The sequence below is a fragment of the Anomaloglossus baeobatrachus genome, assembly GCF_048569485.1.
Source record: "Anomaloglossus baeobatrachus isolate aAnoBae1 chromosome 5 unlocalized genomic scaffold, aAnoBae1.hap1 SUPER_5_unloc_1, whole genome shotgun sequence".
Lineage (NCBI taxonomy): Eukaryota > Metazoa > Chordata > Amphibia > Anura > Aromobatidae > Anomaloglossus > Anomaloglossus baeobatrachus.
This window is the reverse complement of record NW_027441784.1, coordinates 455429-475039: the sequence shown is the minus strand read 5'-3', so window position 1 is coordinate 475039 and position 19611 is coordinate 455429. Positions and strand designations below refer to the sequence as shown.

Genomic DNA, 19611 nt, shown 5'->3' with positions numbered 1-19611 from the left:
CATGAGTGGACCTACTGGGCCGCAGCACTGGCTCAACCAGGAGGGGCGTAACTAAGTGACTACCTCATCTTCACTAGAGCCTCTGATGGTGAGGATAGGTTTTTGCTGGGCGGAAGGCTTGCAAGCAGGTGTCCACTGACTGCAAGAAGATCAAGATCTAGTCTTGTTGTTCCCATTGATGGACAATCTCTTCCTCAATACCCGTGAGGTAAGGAGTTCTGGAGTCAGTGGGATCCATGGCCTGGGCAAACTGTTATGCTTGCTGGTGCGAACGGGAGTAGGCCCACTGGGCCGCAGCACTGTCTCAACCAGGAGGGGCATGACTCAGCGGCTACCTTGGCTTCATTAGAGCCTTTGATGGTGAGGATAGGCTTGTGCTGGAAGGTAGATGCCAGGTTTTACTCCAGGCAATCCCGGTACTGCAACAGCTGGCCTCGGGGGTTGGGGATGAGATACTGACAGTCAATGCTGCTCCAGCAGGCACAGCTGGTATAGATGAATGTAGTAGGTACGGTATGCATAGCTTATATAGATAGATGCAGCAGGGTTGCCAGGCACAGCGAGTACTAGGATACAGACACGTGTTCACTCACTTAGCATAAGACTCTGCAAACGGAATAGGACTTGACAACTAGCAATATGTCTCTGAGGATAGAACACGTTGCCCAAGTACCTCTGACGTGCCCACCTGGGCCGTGGGTGACTCGTCACCAGGCTGCGGTTCTGCTGCTGATCAGGCAACGCGGTGGCGAGGCCCGGTTCTGTGACCCCTACGGTGTTGTTTAGTAAAGATATACGGGATGATGGTTGATTTGTGACGTCACCTGTGGTATGCGGCAATATAGGTGCCGCCGCTTCGGGATTGGGGAACCTCTGGGGCATATGGTGACGCAGCTTGGATGGTGTAGCTCTCCACAGGTAGAGTTGGGCCCCAGGGCAGAGGGGGGTGGTAGTAGTAGTCTATTATGGCGGGTGCAGGTGAATAATGGAGTGACTCAGGGGTGCAGTCAATAGGTGTTTACTCACTGTAGCCTCCCGGATAGTTTGGAGGTTGTGTCCGGTGCACCTTTCTTTATGTATTCTTTCTCTGGCCAACTTCTGCACTGGCTTCTCCCTCCTGCCATGCGCACTCTCTCACTGAACCCTGTTCCAGTGCTCGTGAACCCTGTCGGGCGGCGTGAAGCGCTATCTCTTTGGTCCTTTTTGGGTCACCTTCCAGCAAATTTGTGTGCGGTGGTAGCTTTGGTGCTTGACGTCACCTCAGTCACTGGTTTTACTAAGGAGCCCGTGGGTTTAATCTCCGCTAGCCTAGGAACCAGTTCCTGATTTGCGACCATGTCCCTCCACTTGATTATGTGTAGAACAAGGCCACGGGGTAGTGTAGTAATTCTCGTGGTCTCTGGGACCTTTCTGTTTGAGCCCGGGCCGAGCGGTACCAGCTCTAGACCATGGGTCTTAGCTCCTTCACTGCTCCTCACCTGACTTGATCTCTAGACTGTTCTAACTTCCTCCACACGACACCTCTGTTCCCACTCAGCTGACTCCACCCCCCGGTCTGGTTCAGGTATAATCACGCCCTCACCATGTTTGGTGATGTGTTGCTAAGTGAGTGTGCTGTGCTTTTGCATGAACCGGCATTGACCTCCTCCTTACCCAGGATGGGATACCACACCTCTGGCTGAGGTGCAGTACCTCTGTGGTGACTTAAGCCTCAGGGGCGCCACACCTCCCCTAAGGGGAGGATGCCTTACATACTTAGTGCCTCTCAGCTATAGGCTAGGAGGCACTTCCAGGTTGGGGCACACTGGCCCTTTAATAATAGGTGTGCCAATGCCCTAAGCATCCTCACAGGAGACTTGCATGGCATGTGCAGGCCCTGGGAAACGGTGGCAGGGACCGGGGAAATTGAAGCCAATGCTTGGCGACAAGGAGAGTAAGTGTGCTAGCGTCTCCGCCGGGGAAAGCGGACAGAACCATGCAGGAACACCGGTAACAGCCTTACAGTGCACCGCCTTGTGTCCCCCCCCCCATTTTCCAGGCCTGAAAGGAATTTTTTTTCAGCAGAAGATGGGAATTACTGTTCTCCACCAAACCCCATTCAGTCAACCAAAAAGAAAGTTTTACCTTTCACTTTTTTCATGGCAAGGATGCCTTTTGCCTCAAAGACACCTTTCACACTTACCGGTGAAGGCAGGGTACCAGGATTTCTGAAGTAGAGGCTCAGGACGACAGGCTTGAGGAAGAACACATGAAAGGAGTTGGGATTCCGCAAGGAGGCTAAAAGCTTCAGTTTATAGAACACAGTGTTGATCTTTTGAAGCACCTAGAAGGGACCAATAAACCGGGGACCCAACTTGAAAGAAGGCATTTTGAAACCGACATATCTAGAAGAGAGCCACACCTTGACTCTAGGACAGAACGAAGGAGGATCATACATCTCTTTTCTGCATGGCTTTTCATTCTATTGGAGGACTGCTCCAGGGAGGCCTTGGTCTTCACCTAGACTTTGGAGAACCCCTTGACAAGAACATCGGAGGCAGGATTGCCGGAGGTGATAACCACAGGGAGAGTGTTCTTGGGCTGCTGTCCATATACGATGAGGAATGGAGAGTTACTGGATGACTGACATGATTATTATAGGAGCACTCCGCCCATGGTAGAAGCTTGACCCAATCGCTGTGGTGTTCGTTAACAAAGTACCACAGGAAATTTGTCAGAACTGAGATGTGACTTGCACACCTCTATCATCTGGCGCCGTTAGCGACATCGCAGCGTGTGACACCAAGGAGCGATGATCAACGAGCGCAAAAACGTGAAAAATCGTTGCTCGTTAACACGTCGCTCCTTTTCCAAATATCATTGCTGCTGCAGGTACGATGTTGTTCGTCGTTCCTGCGGCAGCACACATCGCTATGTTTGACACCGCAGGAACGACGAACGTCTCCTTACCTGCGTCCACCGGCAATGAGGAAGGAAGGAGGTGGTCGGCATGTTCCGGCCGCTCATCTCCGCCCCTCCTCTATTATTGGACGGCTGCCGTGTGACGTCGCTGTGACGCCACACGAACTGCCCCCTTAGAAAGGAGACGGATCGCCGGCCAGAGCAACGTCACAGGGAAGGTAAGTCCGTGTGACGGGTGTTAGCGATGTTGTGCGCCACGGGCAGCGATTTGCCCGTGACGCACAACCGACGGGGGCGGGTACGCTCGCTAGCGATATCGGTACCGATATTGCAGCGTGTAAAGTACCCTTTAGGCCATGCAAGCAGATGTGCTCGGTGAACACAGAAGCAGAAGGAAGACCGGACAATGGCGTGAAGTAGGCTATTTTAGAGAACCTGTCTACTGCCGAGTTTCCCCAAAAATAAGACCTAACAGGAGTTTTCAGGGATGCTTAAATATAATAATAATAATAATAATTTTATTCATTTATATAGCGCTATTAATTCCACAGCGCTTTACATACATTTACATACATAAATATAAGACATCTCCCGAAAATAAGACCTAGCCATGGCCAATAATGATGTGTCATGCAGCGGTAAAAAAGTTAAAGACACTGCAGGACACTTTATTATAGACCTCGGGCACCCCCAAAGGACAGAAGATAGAAGACCCCGCGATAATACTCACCAGACGCCGACTGGGAGCAGGTGAGCGCATCAAGATCCCACAGCAGAACACACACACATCAGATCTCACACACACACACACACACACTACAGATCACATCCACAACTCAACACATAAAGCGATATCGCTTGCTTCTCGGCGGCGTAAGCACCAGCAGCGCTGTGCAGGGAGCTTCCAGGACCTGCCGGAGGATCACATGGCTGGAAGCATGTGGTATCTCCGGATGTTGTGAGTGTGTGCGCGCGATTGTACCGGTATGTGCGATTTTGTGAGTGTATGCGATCGGATGTGTGACTGAGTGATCTGACGTGTAACTGTGTTCTGATGTGTGTGTGTCATCCAGATGCAGTTGAGCACAGCTGCTGGGAGATCACAGGGAGGAATGATGTGGCATGTGATGTGAGTGTATGTGTGTGTGAAATCTGATGTATGCGAGTGTCAGCCAGATGTAGGGGAGCACAGCTGCTGGGAGATCACAGGGAGGAATGATGTGGAATATGATGTGTGTGTCTCTGTATGAGTGTGTGTGATTGTGATATGATCTATGCGAGTGTCAGCCAGATGTAGGGGAGGATGGTGTGCAGCACACCTGCTGGGAGATCACAGGGAGATCTGGGAGCCACACAGACGCCCGGGGCTGGTAAGTATGACGATCCTGGGAAGGGGGGGGTCCTGCTTTTTGTGGGGGTAAACTTACCCCCAACCATGTCTCCTTGAGAATAAGACACCCCCTGAAAATAAGACCTAGTGCTTTTTTCAGGGCAAAAAAATATAAGACAGTGTGTCTTATTTTCTGGAAAACGGTACTACCTAGATGATGGATCAACCAGAAGACACCGGCAGGTCAGTGATGATGCCAATAGATATGTGTTGCAAAGACGTAGAGGTAGTTGTCGCCCAGCCGGAAGCTTTTTAGGGGTCTTATTACACGCACACAAGGGACAGGCTAAAGCTGGGTTCACACATAGCGACAGCGACAACGACGTCGCTGTTACGTCACCATTTTCTGTGACGCAACAGCGACCTAGTAAGTCGCTGTTATGATCGCTGCTTAGCTGTCAAACACAGCAGACGCAGCAGCGATCCTAACGACATGCGTCGCTGGTGAAGCCATGCTGCACTTGGTAACTAAGGTAAGTATCGGGTAACCATTACCCGATATTTACCTTGGTTACCAGCGCACACGCTTAGCGCTGGCTCCCTGCTCTCCTAGCCAGGGTACACATCGGGTTAATTACCCGATGTGTACTCCGGCTCCGGCTGCGTGTGCAGGGAGCCAGCGCTAAGCGGTGTGCTCTCACACTGCCAGTGCCGACTCCCTGCTCACATAGCTGGAGGCGGATGGCAGACCCAGAAGATTTGAGGGCATCACTGGTCATCGGGCATGATGGACTGAAATGAGACATTTTTCTGAACAGGGCTGACTATCCATCTGAGCACATCTCCGGATCGCCAGTCCAAAACAGACTCGTTAATCTGAAGCCATGCCAGAGCCAGTAGTATTGGGTGCGACGGTCCTGCAAATTTATAGAAGGCGATCTTGCTTGAGTGCAGCATTTCCACCCAGAGTTCAACTTGTTCAGTGATGAACAGGTTAGTCTCCTACAGACGTTTTACATCCTTGGATGAAACTGCTATAGGAGCTTGAAGTCATTCAATTGGAATCTGTTACTGATCCACAATGGGCTGTTGTATGAAGTTTCCGGCAGAACTAGAGTCCAGATAGGCCAACTCAGTGAATCGGTGTTGCCACAGGATACGGACACAGATATGGATAAATACAGAGAGGACTTGCTTTCCTCTAGGATAGCCTCTTCTACGTACCCTAGGCTTGGAAGTTTCCTGGCTTCAAAGGACATAAACGTATGTGACTGTGTTGTGATGGTTCACTGGATGAGGCTTTGCCAGGTTCACGTGATCTACCTTCATGCGCTTAGAGAAAGCAGCAGGAACTGCAGTTCTTAGAACCTGAGATAAATGCAGACAGCCAGAGATACCAAGTCGTCCAGGGAATATGGTATATTATGGCCCGCCAGTTCGTCTTTGTTTCTGCAGGACAGAACCTCTCAGAATGAAGCCACCAGTGCCTCATTATTCCAGCCTAGTTTGGAAGTGCGGAAATGAATGGCATAGTGGCCTATGGTGAAAATTTCGTGGCAGTCTATGGAGTGCAGATTCTACCCGGTTCTTCGATTATCTTGCAGAATGCCCCCTGAAAGATTTGTACATCCAATACGACAGGCTGAATTCTCTACTATAATTAATTGATCTAAGCAAGGGGCTCACCGTTCATATCTGACATCATAAAGGCTACTTTGGACCTGTCCAAAATTAATAAAAGTTCAAAGTGCATGGAGCACTGATTTTATGAATCTTTCTTCATTGCTTGGGGTCACCGTTAGACCACAGAGGAGCATAGATGAGGACCAAAGCTTGGAGCTGGATATGGTGTCGGGGTGGCAGCTACAACTGGGACAAGATCGAGTGGAGGCATTGGGGTGAAGGCTTTCAAGCAGGTGTCCACTGACTGCAAATAGTTCAGGATCCAGTCTTGTTCCCATTGACGGACACTCTTGCTGCAAGATGAAACGTTCTGGAGCCAGTGGGATCCGTAGCCTGGGCAAACTGTTATGCTTGTGGGCGCGAACGGGAGTGGGCCCTCTGGGCCGCAGCACCATCTCAACCAGGAGGAGCATAACTAAGCAGATATCTCAGCTTCATTAGAGCTTTTGATGGTGAGGATAGGCTTGTGCTGGAAGGTAGATGCCAAGGGCTATTCCAGGGAGCCCTGTCACTGCAACAGCTGACCCCTGTGGTCCTGGATTGGCTAATAACAGTCACTGATGTGGTTGGGTGCGTAAGCAGGTGCAGTGGATACAGCTGATACGACAGGTGCAGCAAATATGGTAGACACAGCTGATATAGATAGATAAATGCAGCAGGTTTCCCGGGCATTGTGGATACCAGGATAGAGACACATGTTCGCACACACAGAACATAAGACTCAGCAAATGGAACAGAAACTGAGAGCTAGCAACACTTCTCTAAGGATTGGCCATGTTGCCTAGGCACTTCCCATAGGGAGGATACATTAAATACCTAGTGCCTCTTAGCCATAAGTTGAGAGGCACTTCCTGGTTAGGGTACGCTGGACCTTTAAGAATAGGTGCACGGATGCCTTAAGCACACTCAAAGGAGATCTGCATGGCATGCGCAGGTCCTGGGAGACAGCAGCAGGGATAGAGGCCAGGGAAGACATTGTTGGGCGGCCGGGAAGGTAAGTATGCAGTGATGTCTGTAACGTTTCAAGCTATCTTATAAATGATATCCTTAAATTTGTATATATTATTAAAAATATTTTTTATTCTTGGCAGATGAATCTACCAGGAGATTAGAAGAACAACTGACATCTTCAATTTTTAAATCATATGACTTTGATATCGCACAAGATATAACTGAAGTGAATGCCTCTATTCCAGATACAGCATCATCTCTTCACAGCAAAGATCTATCATCTAATTATTTTAAAAAAGTCCAATCTTCTAATTTATCACAGACTATTAAGAAAAATAAAAGTCACAAAAGAGGCATTAAAAATCAAAGTGCTCTCACAGCAGAGAAGCCGTTCTCAACTTCAGGATATGGAAAAATCCATAAAATTCACACTGGGGAAAAAATACTTTCTTCAGAGTCTGTTATGTTCCAAAGAACTGACACAGGGGATAAGCCATATTCATGTTCTGAATGTGGAAAATGTTTTAACCAAAAATCACCTCTTGTTATACACCAGAGAATTCACACAGGGGAGAAGCCTTTTACATGTTCAGAATGTGGGATATCTTTTGCATGTAAATCACATCTTGTTACACATCAGAGAATTCACACAGGGGAGAAGCCATATTCATGTTCTGAATGTGGAAAATGTTATAAACAAAAATCACATCTTGTTACACATCGGAGAACTCACACAGGGGAGAAGCCTTTTTCATGTTCAGAATGTGGGATATGTTTTTCACGTAAATTAGCTTGTGTTGCACATCAGATAATTCACACAGGAGAAAAGCCATATTCATGTTCTGAATGTGGAAAATGTTTTAACAAAAAATCACATCTTGTTATACACCAGAGAATTCACACAGGGGAGAAGCCTTTTACATGTTCAGAATGTGGGAAATGTTTTGCAGATGAATCAAATTTTGCTAAACACAAAAGAATTCACACAGGAGAGAAAATATTTTCTTCAGAGTCTATGTTCCAGAGAAATCACACAGGGGAGAAGCCATATTCATGTTTTGAATGTGGAAAATATTTTAACCAAAAATCACATCTTGTTACTCACCAGAGAACTCACACAGAGGAGAAACCCTTGTGCTCAGAATGAGGGTAATGTTTTACACACAAATGGCATCATTTTAAACATCACAAAATTCACAAAGGTTGAAGCTATTATCATACCTAGAAGGTGAGAAATGTTTTACTTGAAAATTATAGTTTGTTGATAACTAATTATCCAATGTTGTCCTAAATGACTGATGATGATAAATATAAGCCACCTGTTTGTAATCAAGTCTCCGTATAAATGCACCTGCTCTGTGATAGTCTCAGTGTTCTGTTTAAAGCGCAGAGAGTATCATGAACACCAAAGAACACAACAGGTAGGTCCGTGATACTGTTGTGAAGAAGTTTAAAGCCGGATTTGGTTACAAAAAGATTTACAAAACCATAAACATCCCAAGGAGCACTGTGCAACCGATCATATTGAAATGGAAGGAGTATCATACCACTGCAAGTCTACCAAGACCTGGCCGTCCATTCAAGCTTTCATCTCAAACAAGGAGAAGACTGATCAGAGATGCAGCCAAGAGGCCCATAATCACTCGATGAACTGCAGAGATCTAGAGCTAAGGTGGGAGAGTCTGTCCATAGGATAACAATCAGTCGTACACTGCACAAATTTGGCCTTTATGGAAGAGTGGCAAAGCTTATTTCTCAAAGATATCCATAAAAAGTGTCATTTAAAATTTGCCACAAGGTACCTGGGAGACACATCAAACATGTGGAAGAAGGTGCTCTGGTCAGATGAAACCAAAATTGAACTATTGGGGAACAATTACAAACGATATGTTTGGCATAAAAGCAACACAACTCATCACCCTGAACACCCCATCCCCACTGTCAAACATGGTGGTGGCTAGAGTTGAGCGAGGTTCGAGGTTCGTCAATTTCATGTTCGAGTGATTTTGGGGGTGCTCGAGATCAAATGCGAACGCAAGCTTTATGCTAAAAGCTCGATAGCTCGAGTTACGTTCGAGAACGGTTCGATCAGCAAAAAGCCTAGCTATTTACTAGCTGGCTTTTCACTGTAATCGTGTGAGTCACTCTGTGATTCACACTATTATCTAATTTCAGCGTATAGTGTGCGGGGGCGGCGCGTTTAGATCAGTGCTGCTGGGATAATGGTGATCGCCATTTTTTAATTTTTTTTTTACTAAGTGCGCGTGCAGTGGGGCGGGCCAGCATGTCAGCCAATCCCAGGCACACACACAGCTAAGTGGCCTTTTTTGCCAGACAAGCAAGGGTATGTGTCATAGGCTGTCCATGTCACATGTCCTTGCATTATAAATACGGCCATTTACCCTCACGGCGCCATTATCTGCTTTCTGCGTGTAGGTGACAGTCACCGCTCACGCAGCTCCTGGCGCCGCTTCGGCTCTGTACGCTATACACACAGTGCTCTACAGATTAGGCCTGAAATAAACTTCTGTCCCTAATCAGGGCAAATTTTCTCGGGCTCAGAGCCATAGGTAACAGTCAGGTCCATGGAAACGCTGTATACAGCTTCAGATAACAGCGTCTGTGTACCTAAGCTCAGGGAATTCCTTGCTGCATTTCACCATTAGGAGGGACAGAAAGTGAGGCTTCCTTTCATGTCCACTGACCCAGAGAACCCAGCCACTGTACCCACCTGCCCACTTTTGCCACGCTATTTTTATAGCAAATAGTGCTGACTATAAGTGGCATCCAAACAGTGGCTGCTATACTAATTTTGTGTCCCACCGATGCCAAGCATTTTCCAGCACCTCTGCATTAAACCCTCATGCACATTTTGCTACGCTATTTTTATAGCAAACAGTGCTGAATAGAAGTGGCATCCAAACAGGGGCTGCTATACTAATTTTGTGTGCCACTGGTGCCAAGCATTTTCCAGCACCTCTGCATTAAACACTCATGCACATTTTGCTACGCTATTTTTATAGCAAACAGTGCTGCCAGTTTTAGGGCTATAGTTGCATTGTCAGGGATAGTCAGTGTTGGTTCTTCAGCTGTCAATAAAGTTAGACCACCTCTGCAATCTACACCACCTCTCAATTTTAGCTACCACATTTTAAGTGACTAATCTTGTCGCTAACAAAATGAGTGGCAAAAGGACAGATGCTGGTGGAAAGGGGAACAGGCGTGTTGTAAAAGGAAAAAAAGTTTGTGTCCGTGGGGAAGGTGGCAAAGCTACATTAAAATCTGCTGAACATAAGCCATCTTCCAGCAAAAGTAAGATGTCTACTACATTCCGTGGACAATCCGATGTGCTCCCTTTTTTACGGACCGAAACAATTGTAAGAAAGGTAGATGATGCACAAAGAAAGAACATGCTTGAATGGATCTCAAGTGCTCCAACAAGTGCCCTCTCCTCCACCTCAACTACCACATAAAAAAACAAACAGTCCTCTGAGTTGTCATCTCAATCACAATTGCTTTCTCCCAGCTCTGAAGTCTCCACCCGCCCTGCACAGTATGGTGTACCAGAGATGGCTGAGTCTTCAGAGCTGTTCAGTCACACTATAGGGTGGGAATCAGAGGTCTGCTCCCAAGGTACAGTGAGTACAGACCAGGAAATGGTCTGCAGTGATGCCTAGAACCTTTGTGACTCAGATTCAGGCCCTGATGACCAAGTTTCTGAGCATAATGTAGACCCTCATTCCCAAACTGTAACACCTGTTGGTGGAGACAATGAGGAACATACTGATGACGATGAGACGCAGATACCAGATTGGGATGACAACTTAAATATTCGGTCAGGGGAGGAAGAGGCTAGGTCTGAGGGCGAGGGTAGTGCAAACACAACGCTTGATGATGAAGTTCTAGATCCCATTTACTGTCAACCCACAGTCAGGCACTTGAGGAGGTCAACAGAGGCGGTGGAGGAGGATGCAACTGACGACGAAGTTACCTTGGGCCTTCCTGGATAGAGTCGGAGTACTGGTAGCACGTCTACAACTGCATCCTTAGCCACCACTCTGCCTCTGAGCACAAGTCGGGGTGGCTCTGCAGGTCGCATGTCCTCTAAGCCTTGCCTAGCCTGGTCCTTTTTTGACCTTGCAAAGGATCTCCCAAATCATGTGATCTGTAAAATTTGTCGGGAATCTATAAGTAGAGGCAAAAATCTCACCAGTTTGACAACTTCTTCCATGAATCGTCACATGAATACCAAGCATAATTCCCAGTGGGAAGCTCACTGTGCTGCAATGCGGCCTAGCGTAGCGGGCCAACCACCGCCTGCCCCTTCCAGTGTATCCGCCCGCTCTTCATCTTTTATTACTGTGGGGACAGCTGTCACACCTGGTTTTCCACGCACACCTTCCACCACTGTAACCGCAACAGGCAGTTTGCTTGTTAGGTCGTCAGTTGGTTTGGAAGGGGAAACAAGTGCGGGTGTACAGCTCTCTCAGACATCGATAGCACCAACGTTGGATGAAGGCAACATCATGTCTACGCCTGCACTTTCCTCACAAACCTGCATTTTTCCAGGGACACCCTACTCACCACAGTCTACACACAGCAGCCATATCTCTGTCCCTCAGATGTGGACAAATAAAAGGCCATTTCCTCCGACCCATGACTAAGAGGTTGACTTTATCCCTCTGTAAGCTCTTGGCTACCGAAATGCTGCCTTTCCGCCTGGTGGACACAGAGGATTTTCGAGACCTTATGTCCGTCGCAGTGCCCCAGTACCAGATGCCCAGTCGCCACTACTTCTCCAAGAAAGGTGTGCCTGCGCTACACCAGCATGTCGCACACAACATCGCCACTTCCTTGATAAACTCTGTGTGTGACAGGGTGCATTTCACCACCGATACTTGGACCAGTAAGCATGGACAGGGGCGTTATATGTCACTGACTGGGCACTGGGTAACTATGGTGATAGATGGAGAAGGGTCTGCTGAACAAGTCTTGCTGTCCTCACGACTTGTGCGTCAATCCTCTGTATGTATAAGTTCCTCCAACGCTTCTACCTCCTCTACCTCGTCTGGGTCCTCCACCTCCGCCCCAAGTCTGCCTGGTAAGGCCACCAGCGTTGTAACTGTGCACAAGGAATCACGCACACCTCCTTACTATGCTGGCAGCAGAGCGCAACGACATCAGGCGGTCTTTAGCTTGAAATGTCTTGGAAATAAGAGTCACACCGGCTGAGTTGTGGGCAGCTCTGCTGTCAGAGTTTCATAAATGGTTGTCTCCACTCAACCTACAGCCAGGTAAGGCCATTTGTGACAATGCTGCAAACCTGGGTGAGGCCCTTTGCCTGGGCAAGGTGACACACGTGCCTTGTATGGCTCACATGTTAAACCTTGTTGTCCAGCAATTTTTAACACACTATCCCGGCCTAGATGGCCTTCTGCACAAGGTACGAAAACTGTCTGCTCACTTCCGCCGTTCAAGCGCTGCAGCTGAGCGACTTGCATCGCTCCAGAAGTCTTTCGGCCTGCCGGTTCATCGCCTGAAATGCGATGTGCCGACACGCTGGAATTCGACTCTCCACATGTTACAGCGACTGTGGCAGCACCGCCGAGCACTGGTGCAATACGTCATGACGTATAGCCTGGGCCAACGAGATGCAGAGGTGGGGCAGATCACCCTGATGGAGTAGTCTCAGATCAAGGACCTATGCACCCTTCTGCACAGTTTCAACAGGGCGACGAATATGTTTAGCGCTGACAATGCCATTATCAGCATGACAATTCCAGTCATTTTCATGCTGGAGCACACGCTAAACACTATTCGGAGTCAGGGGGTGGTTCAACAGGAAGGGGAGGAAGTACATGAGGATTCATATGCGCAAGGGATAACAACATCACCAAGGTCCAGATGTTCATCATCACCAAGGTGGCAGGCATGGGACGGTGGGGGAGAGGGATTAACAAGGGTGCATGGTAGCAGGCAAAATGTTGAGGAAGGTGCAGGAGAACATGAAGAAATGGAGGACGAACTGTCCATGGACATGGAAGACTCAGCAGATGAGGGAGACCTTGGTCACATTTCAGTTGAAAGAGGTTGGGGGGAGATGCCAGAGGAAGAAAGAACGTTTAGCAACTCTATGTCACAAACACAGCAAGGACTTGGTCCGCATGGATGCGCAAGACACATGAGCGCCTTCTTGCTGCACTACCTACAATATGACCCTCGGATTGTCAAAATTAGAAGTGATGATGACTACTGGGTTGCCACACTATTAGATCCCCGGTACAAGTCCAAATTTTATGAAATAATTCCAGCCATAGAAAGGAACGCTCGTATGCAGGAGTATCAGCAGAAGCTGTTACTCGATCTTAGCTCAGCTTTTCCACCAAACACCCGTGCAGGTGCAGGGAGTGTTTCTCCCAGTTGTAACTTGACAAACATGGGACGTTCTCGTCATCAACAGTCAAACCGTACCAGAAGCACCGTATCTGTTGCTGGTAACAGCAATTTTATAGAATCGTTTCATAATTTTTTTTAGACCATCCTTTGCAAGGCCAACAGAGACAAGCAGTCTGACACATAGTCAACGGCTGCAGAGGATGATACAGGAGTATCTCCAAATGAACATCGATGCCATGACTTTGCAACTGGAGCCTTGCTCATTTTGGGCATCAAATCTTGAAAAATGGCCTGAGCTCTCCACTTACGCCTTGGAGATCTTGTTGTGTCCAGCTGCCAGCGTTGTCTCTGAACGTGTCTTCAGTGCTGCTGGGTGTGTGCTGACAGATAAGCGCACGCGTCTGTCCAGTGACAATGTGGACAGACTAACGTTCATCAAAATGAACAAGTCATGGATCCGCAAGGACTTTACTACCCCTGTGTCATCCTGGGGAGAGTAAATGCTTGTGGATTTGGAATGTGCTTGATGCAAATGTACCTGTCAAGTTTGCAACTGGGGCACAAGTGCTGCCACTGAAGTGATGTCTGTGGCCCAATTTTTGGAAAAAAGGGAGACTCCGCTTGGAGTAACCCTTGCTTGCTGTATTTTTAAAAATGAGCCAAGATGAACAAGTCATGGTTCAGCAAAGACTTTGCTACCTACCCCGGTGTCATCCTGGGGACGGTTAAGGATGGCGTATTTTTGAATGTGCTTGATGCAAATGTACCTGTCAAGTTTGCAACTGGGGCACAAGTGCTGCCACTGAAGGGTTGTCTGTGTGGCCCAATTTTTGGAAAAAAGGGAGACTCTGCTTGGAGTAACCCTTGCGTTGTTTTTAAAAAGGCTCCAAGATGAACAGATCTGGGATCAGCAAAGACTTTTCTAGACCTTTCCTGGTGTAATCCGGGCGACAGCTAAGGCTGGCGTATTTTGGAATGTGCTTGATGCAAATCAAAACATCCTGTTTGCAACTGGGGCACAAGTGCTGCCACTGAAGTGGTGTCTGTGGCCCAATTTTTGGAAAAAAGGGAGACTCCGCTTGGAGTAACCCTTGCTGTGCTTTTAAAAATGAGCCAAGATGAACAGATCTGGGATCAGCAAAGACTTTGCTAGACCTTCCCCAGTGTCATCCGGGCGACAGCTAAGGTTGGCGTATTTTGGAATGTGCTTGATGCAAATCAAAACAACCTTTTTGCAACTGGGGCACAAGTGCTGCCACTGAAGTGGTGTCTGTGGGGCCCAATTTTTGGAAAAAAGGGAGAGTCTGCTTGGAGTCCCCTTGCTGTATTTTATATGATTTTAGAAGGGCATGCCATGTCTATATCTGTGTCTCCTCCGCTTTTTCCTCATCCAGCTGTTTAGTTTTCGTATGAGTATTTGTCCTTGTCACTTTCCCATGTGTTTGTGTTGTCTTGGGAGTTGTTTGGCACCTTTTGGACAACTTTGAGGGTGTTTTCCAGGTGTTTTTATGTGTTTGTGATTGCCTCCCATTGTTTCCTATGGGGTTCGAGAGTTTGATGAACGGTTCGACGAATGGCTCGTCGAATGGGGCACCGTTCGACGAACCGATCTCGAACTCCAGGGGGGTGGCTCATCTCTAGTGGTGGCAGCATCATGGTTTGGGCCTGCTTTTCTTCAGCAGGGACAGGGAAGATGGTTAAAATTGATGGGAAGATGGATGGAGCCAAATACAGGAATATTCTTGAAGAAAACCTCCTGGAGTCTGCAAAAGACCTGAGACTGGGATGGAGATTTGTCTTCCAACAAGACAATGATCCCAAACATAAAGCAAAATCTACAATGGAATGGTTCACAAATAAACGTATCCAGGTGTTAGAATGGCCAAGTCACAGTCCAGACCTGAATCCAATCGAGAATCTGTGGAAAGAGCTGAAAACTGCTGTTCACAAACGCTCTCCATCTAACCTCACTCAGTTCCAGCTGTTTACAAAGGAAGAATGGGCAAGAATTTCAGTCTCTTGATGTGCAAAACTGATAGACACATACCCCAAGCGACTTGTGCTGTAATCACAGCAAAAGGTGGCGCTATAAAGTATTAACTTAAAAGGGACGAATAATATTGCACGCCCCAATTTTCCGTTATTTATTTTTTAAAAAAGTTTAAAATAAGCAATAAATTTCGTTCAACTTCACAATTGTGTCCCACTTGTTGATTCTTCACCATAACATTAAAATGTTTATCTTTTATGTTTGAAGCCTGAAATATGAGTTACCCACAGTAATTATGTAAGTTATAAAAGTAAACCTATAGATGTTTGGTGTCTACGAACTCGCACTGACCTGAGGCATCACACCCACACATCAGTTTTAAAATATAGTGAACACAGTGAATAAAATATCTCAAAAACAATAGTGCTATCGCACTTTTTTTGCAATTTTTCTGCATTTGGAATTTGTTTGCCGTTTTCCAGTACACTATATGGTAAAATGGATGGTTTCATTTAAAAGTACAGCTCGTTCCGCAAAAAATGAGCCCTCACATGACCATATTGACTGACAAATAAAAAAGTTACGTCTCTCAGAAAAAGAATGGCGAAAAAAAAAAAACGGAAAGCTAAAAATCGTCCGGTCGTGAAGGGGTTAATTAGGGGCCTTTATTGCTGCACATGCTGTTTATTCTGTTTCCTCTTTGAAATTGCAACATGTAAGTTGACAATGTTTTATTGTTGTATTTTGGACCACTAATTAAAAATCCTGAGGATATAATTTTGGTGCATTTCCATTTATTTCTGAAGATATTGTACAGTCTATAAAAAAAATGAAAAGGTGCCAATAATGGTGAGCTACACTGTATATGGTAAATAGTGATGGGTGATTCCCCCGATGATCGGGGAGCCTCGCCCGATCATTTTGTAAAGATCGGGATCGCGATAACACGGTCTTGCGTCCGATCACTGATCTTTGACTACAGTCATGTGATGGGGGGCTGTAAAATAAAGAATATAGTTAATAATAAACATTGTCATTATACCTACAGGTCCCACGACGCGTTCCACAGACTTTGTCTCCCGTCTGTTTCTGCTTCAGAGTCCAATCATTGCTGCGCCCTCCCGGTAACCATTGCTGACTAAAATGACCTTCCGTGACGTCATAATCATGTGACTAGACAAGTGTGAATGTTGTATTACCTCATTGGCTACAGAATGGTCACATGGTTTTGACGTCTTCAAAGATCCTGTTACCTGAACTTGGATTTTCACTGTACGAGTGTCACATCATGGCGCACAATCTCCCGACAGGAACGGGTCAGCTGCATGTGTCTCCATGCAGCTGATGCGCTCCTGTCCGGAGATTGTCAGGCCTTCTGGGGCGATGCAATGCGACTGCCTGAGTCATACCTTCACTGTCAGCCTGCTTGATATAGCAGAGCTGACATGGCGGTCTCTTCTTCTCACTGTGTATAGACCAGTCATGGCGAACCTTTTACAGGCCGAGTGCCCAAACTGTAGCCCTAAACCCAATTTTTTTTCCGAAGTGCCAATCAATCCTATTACTGTTGTAAATAATTGATTTTAACCTTACCTTTGCAGTCTTCTCCTCAGTAGGGGGCATCACGCTCATGCATGCTTACCACACATTGACGCTGAGCCCTTTCCAGACACAGCAGTTGGATTGATCTTTCTGGAAAAAATTGCAGCATATTAGACAGAGATTTTAGCATGGAATGCAATCAGATGTCACCCTGTAATCCACATCTACATTTCAAAGTCTGAACATCCTGAAATCCCATAAAGACGTACGAGTTGCTCCCCTCCCCCTTCATTGTGTAGTTATGTCCCCCTTCCTGGCCACTTCCTGGTAAACCTGTCCCCCATCCTTACATATATTTCCTACATTCTGGTATATTTGTTCCCATCATGGCCCCATCCCAATAAATATACCTCATCCTGGTAAATGTCCTCCATCCTGGTAAATGTACCCCATTCTGGCATGTTCCCCCATGCTGGTAAATGTACCCCATCCTGACATATTGCCCATCCTTGTAAATGTTCCCCCATCCCGGCATGTATCCTATTCCTGGTAAATGTTCCCAATCCTGGTTAATGTACCCCCATCCAGGTAAATGTACCCCTTCCTAGAATGTACCCCATCCTGGTAAATGTCCGCCTTTCTGGCATGTTCCCCTTCATGGTAAATATTCCCCATCTTAACATGTTCCCCATCCTGGTAAATGTTCCCCTTCCTGGTATATGTACCCTATCCTGGCATGTTTTCCCCATCCTGGAATGCATGTTTTCCCCATCCTGGCATGCATGTTTCCTCCATCCTGGCATGTATGTTTTCCCCATCCTGGCATGTATGTTTTCCCCATCCTGCCATACATGTTTCCCCATCCTGACATGCATGTTTCCCCATCCTGGCATGCATTGTTCCCCATCCTGGCATGTTTGTTTACCCATGCTGGCATGTATGCTTCCTCCATCCTGGCATGTATGTTTTCCCCATCCTGGCATGCATATTTCCCCCATCCTGGCATGTATGTTTTCCCCATCCTGGCATGTATGTTTTCCCCATCCTGGCATGCATGTTTCCCCCATCCTGGCATGTATGTTTTCCCCATCCTGCCATGCATGTTTTTTCCATCCTGGCATGCATTGTTCCCCATCCTGGCATGCATGTTTTCCCCTTCCTGGCATGCATGTTTTACCCATCTTGGCATGCATGTTTCCCCCATCCTGGCATGTATGTTTTCCCCATCCTGCCATGCATGTTTTCCCCATCCTGGCATGCATGTTTTCCCCATGCTGGAAAGCATGTTCTCCCCATCCTGGCATGCATGTTTCCCCCATCCTGGCATGCATGTTTTCCCTATCCTGGCATGCATGTTCTCCCCATGCTGCCATGCATGTTCTCCTCCATCCTGGCATGCATGTTTCCCCCCCATCCTGGCATGCATTTTCCCCCCCCATGCTAGCTTGCATGTTTCCCCCCCCTGCTGGCATGCATGTTTCCCCACCATGCTAGCATGCATGTTTTCCCCCCATCCTGGCATGCGTGTTTCCCCCCCATGCTGGCATGTGTGTTTTCCCCCACATGCTGGCATGTGTGTTCTCCCCCCATGCTGGCATGTATGTTCTCCCCCTCATGCTGACATGTATGTTCTCCCCCCCATGCTGGCATGTATGTTCTCCCCCCCATGCTGGCATATATGTTCTCCCCCCACGCTGTCAAGTATGTTCTCCCCCCACACTGGCATGTATGTGTGTGTCCCCCCCTACACTGGCATGTATGCCCCCCCACGCTGCCATGTATGTCCCCCCCACGCTGGCATGTATGTCGTGTACCCCCACGCTGGCATGTAGGTTCTCCCCCCCACGCTGGCATGTATGTTCTCCCCCCCACACTGGCATGTATGTTTTCCCCCCCATGCTGGCATGTATGTCCCCCCCATGCTGGCATGTATGTTCTCCCCCCCATGCTGGCCTGTATGTTCCCCCAATGCTGGCACTGGCCCCCCCATCCCCACGTTGGCACAGCCGCACACAAGTTATAAAGAAAAAAAAAACAAAAACACACAACTCACCTTCCAGCACCTGCTCCACTGCTGCGCGCTGCTGGGTCCTCAGTTCCCGCTCGGCCAGAAGACCTCATTATGCCGGCGCTGCTTACTGACGCTCCTCCGTCTCCTAGGCAAAAGACCATCGGCCTTATAGAGGAGGAGTGTCAGAGCGAGGAGAAATATCCCTTTGCTCCAACACAACTTTGAACTGCCGGCGCGATCACACCAGCAGTTCAAAGCGGCAGGATGAGGACACAGCGTGCGTGCCAGCAAAAAGGGTTCTGCGTGCCCCGGCTGGCACGCGTGCCATAGGTTTGCCATCACTGGTATAGACTGTGTCTGTACAGAGTGATGAAGCAGAGTTGACAATCCTTTACCTTTTGGATTATGTCGGACTAAGTATTTTTTTTTTTAATAACTATGGTTTTTTTGTTTTATTTTTAATGAAAAAAAATTCAGTGTTGCTTTTTTTATTTTTTACTGTTTACTAGAAATTCATGGTGGCCATGTCCAATTTGGCGTGACACCATGAATTTCGGGTTTAGTACCAGCTGAGAATACAAAGCTGGTATTAACGTTTTCATTACCCAGCGTGCCATCGCCATCAGGGCTGCTGGGCGAGCCAGGTAAAGCGCCGGGAAATGGCGCTAAGAAACAATGTGCCATTTCCAGGGGCGGCTGCGGGCTGACGAGAATCCCAGCCCCCAGCTGCCTGGCTTTACCTGACTGGTGATCAAACTACAACGGGAGCCCACACATTTTATTTTTTAATAATTTTTTGAAGTAATT

General features: G+C 47.5%; 1 protein-coding gene across 1 annotated transcript in view; it reads left to right on the top strand.

Moving 5' to 3' along the window:
• LOC142258743 (uncharacterized) overlaps positions 1-8210 on the top strand; it is a 29128-nt gene extending 20918 nt beyond the window's left edge. Inside the window, exon 4 of the mRNA XM_075331354.1 lies at positions 7006-8210. Within this exon, the coding sequence (XP_075187469.1) occupies positions 7006-8012 (1007 nt within the window). The 3' untranslated portion in view covers positions 8013-8210. The remainder of the gene's footprint in view (positions 1-7005) is intronic.
• The last annotated feature ends 11401 nt before the right edge of the window (positions 8211-19611 follow it).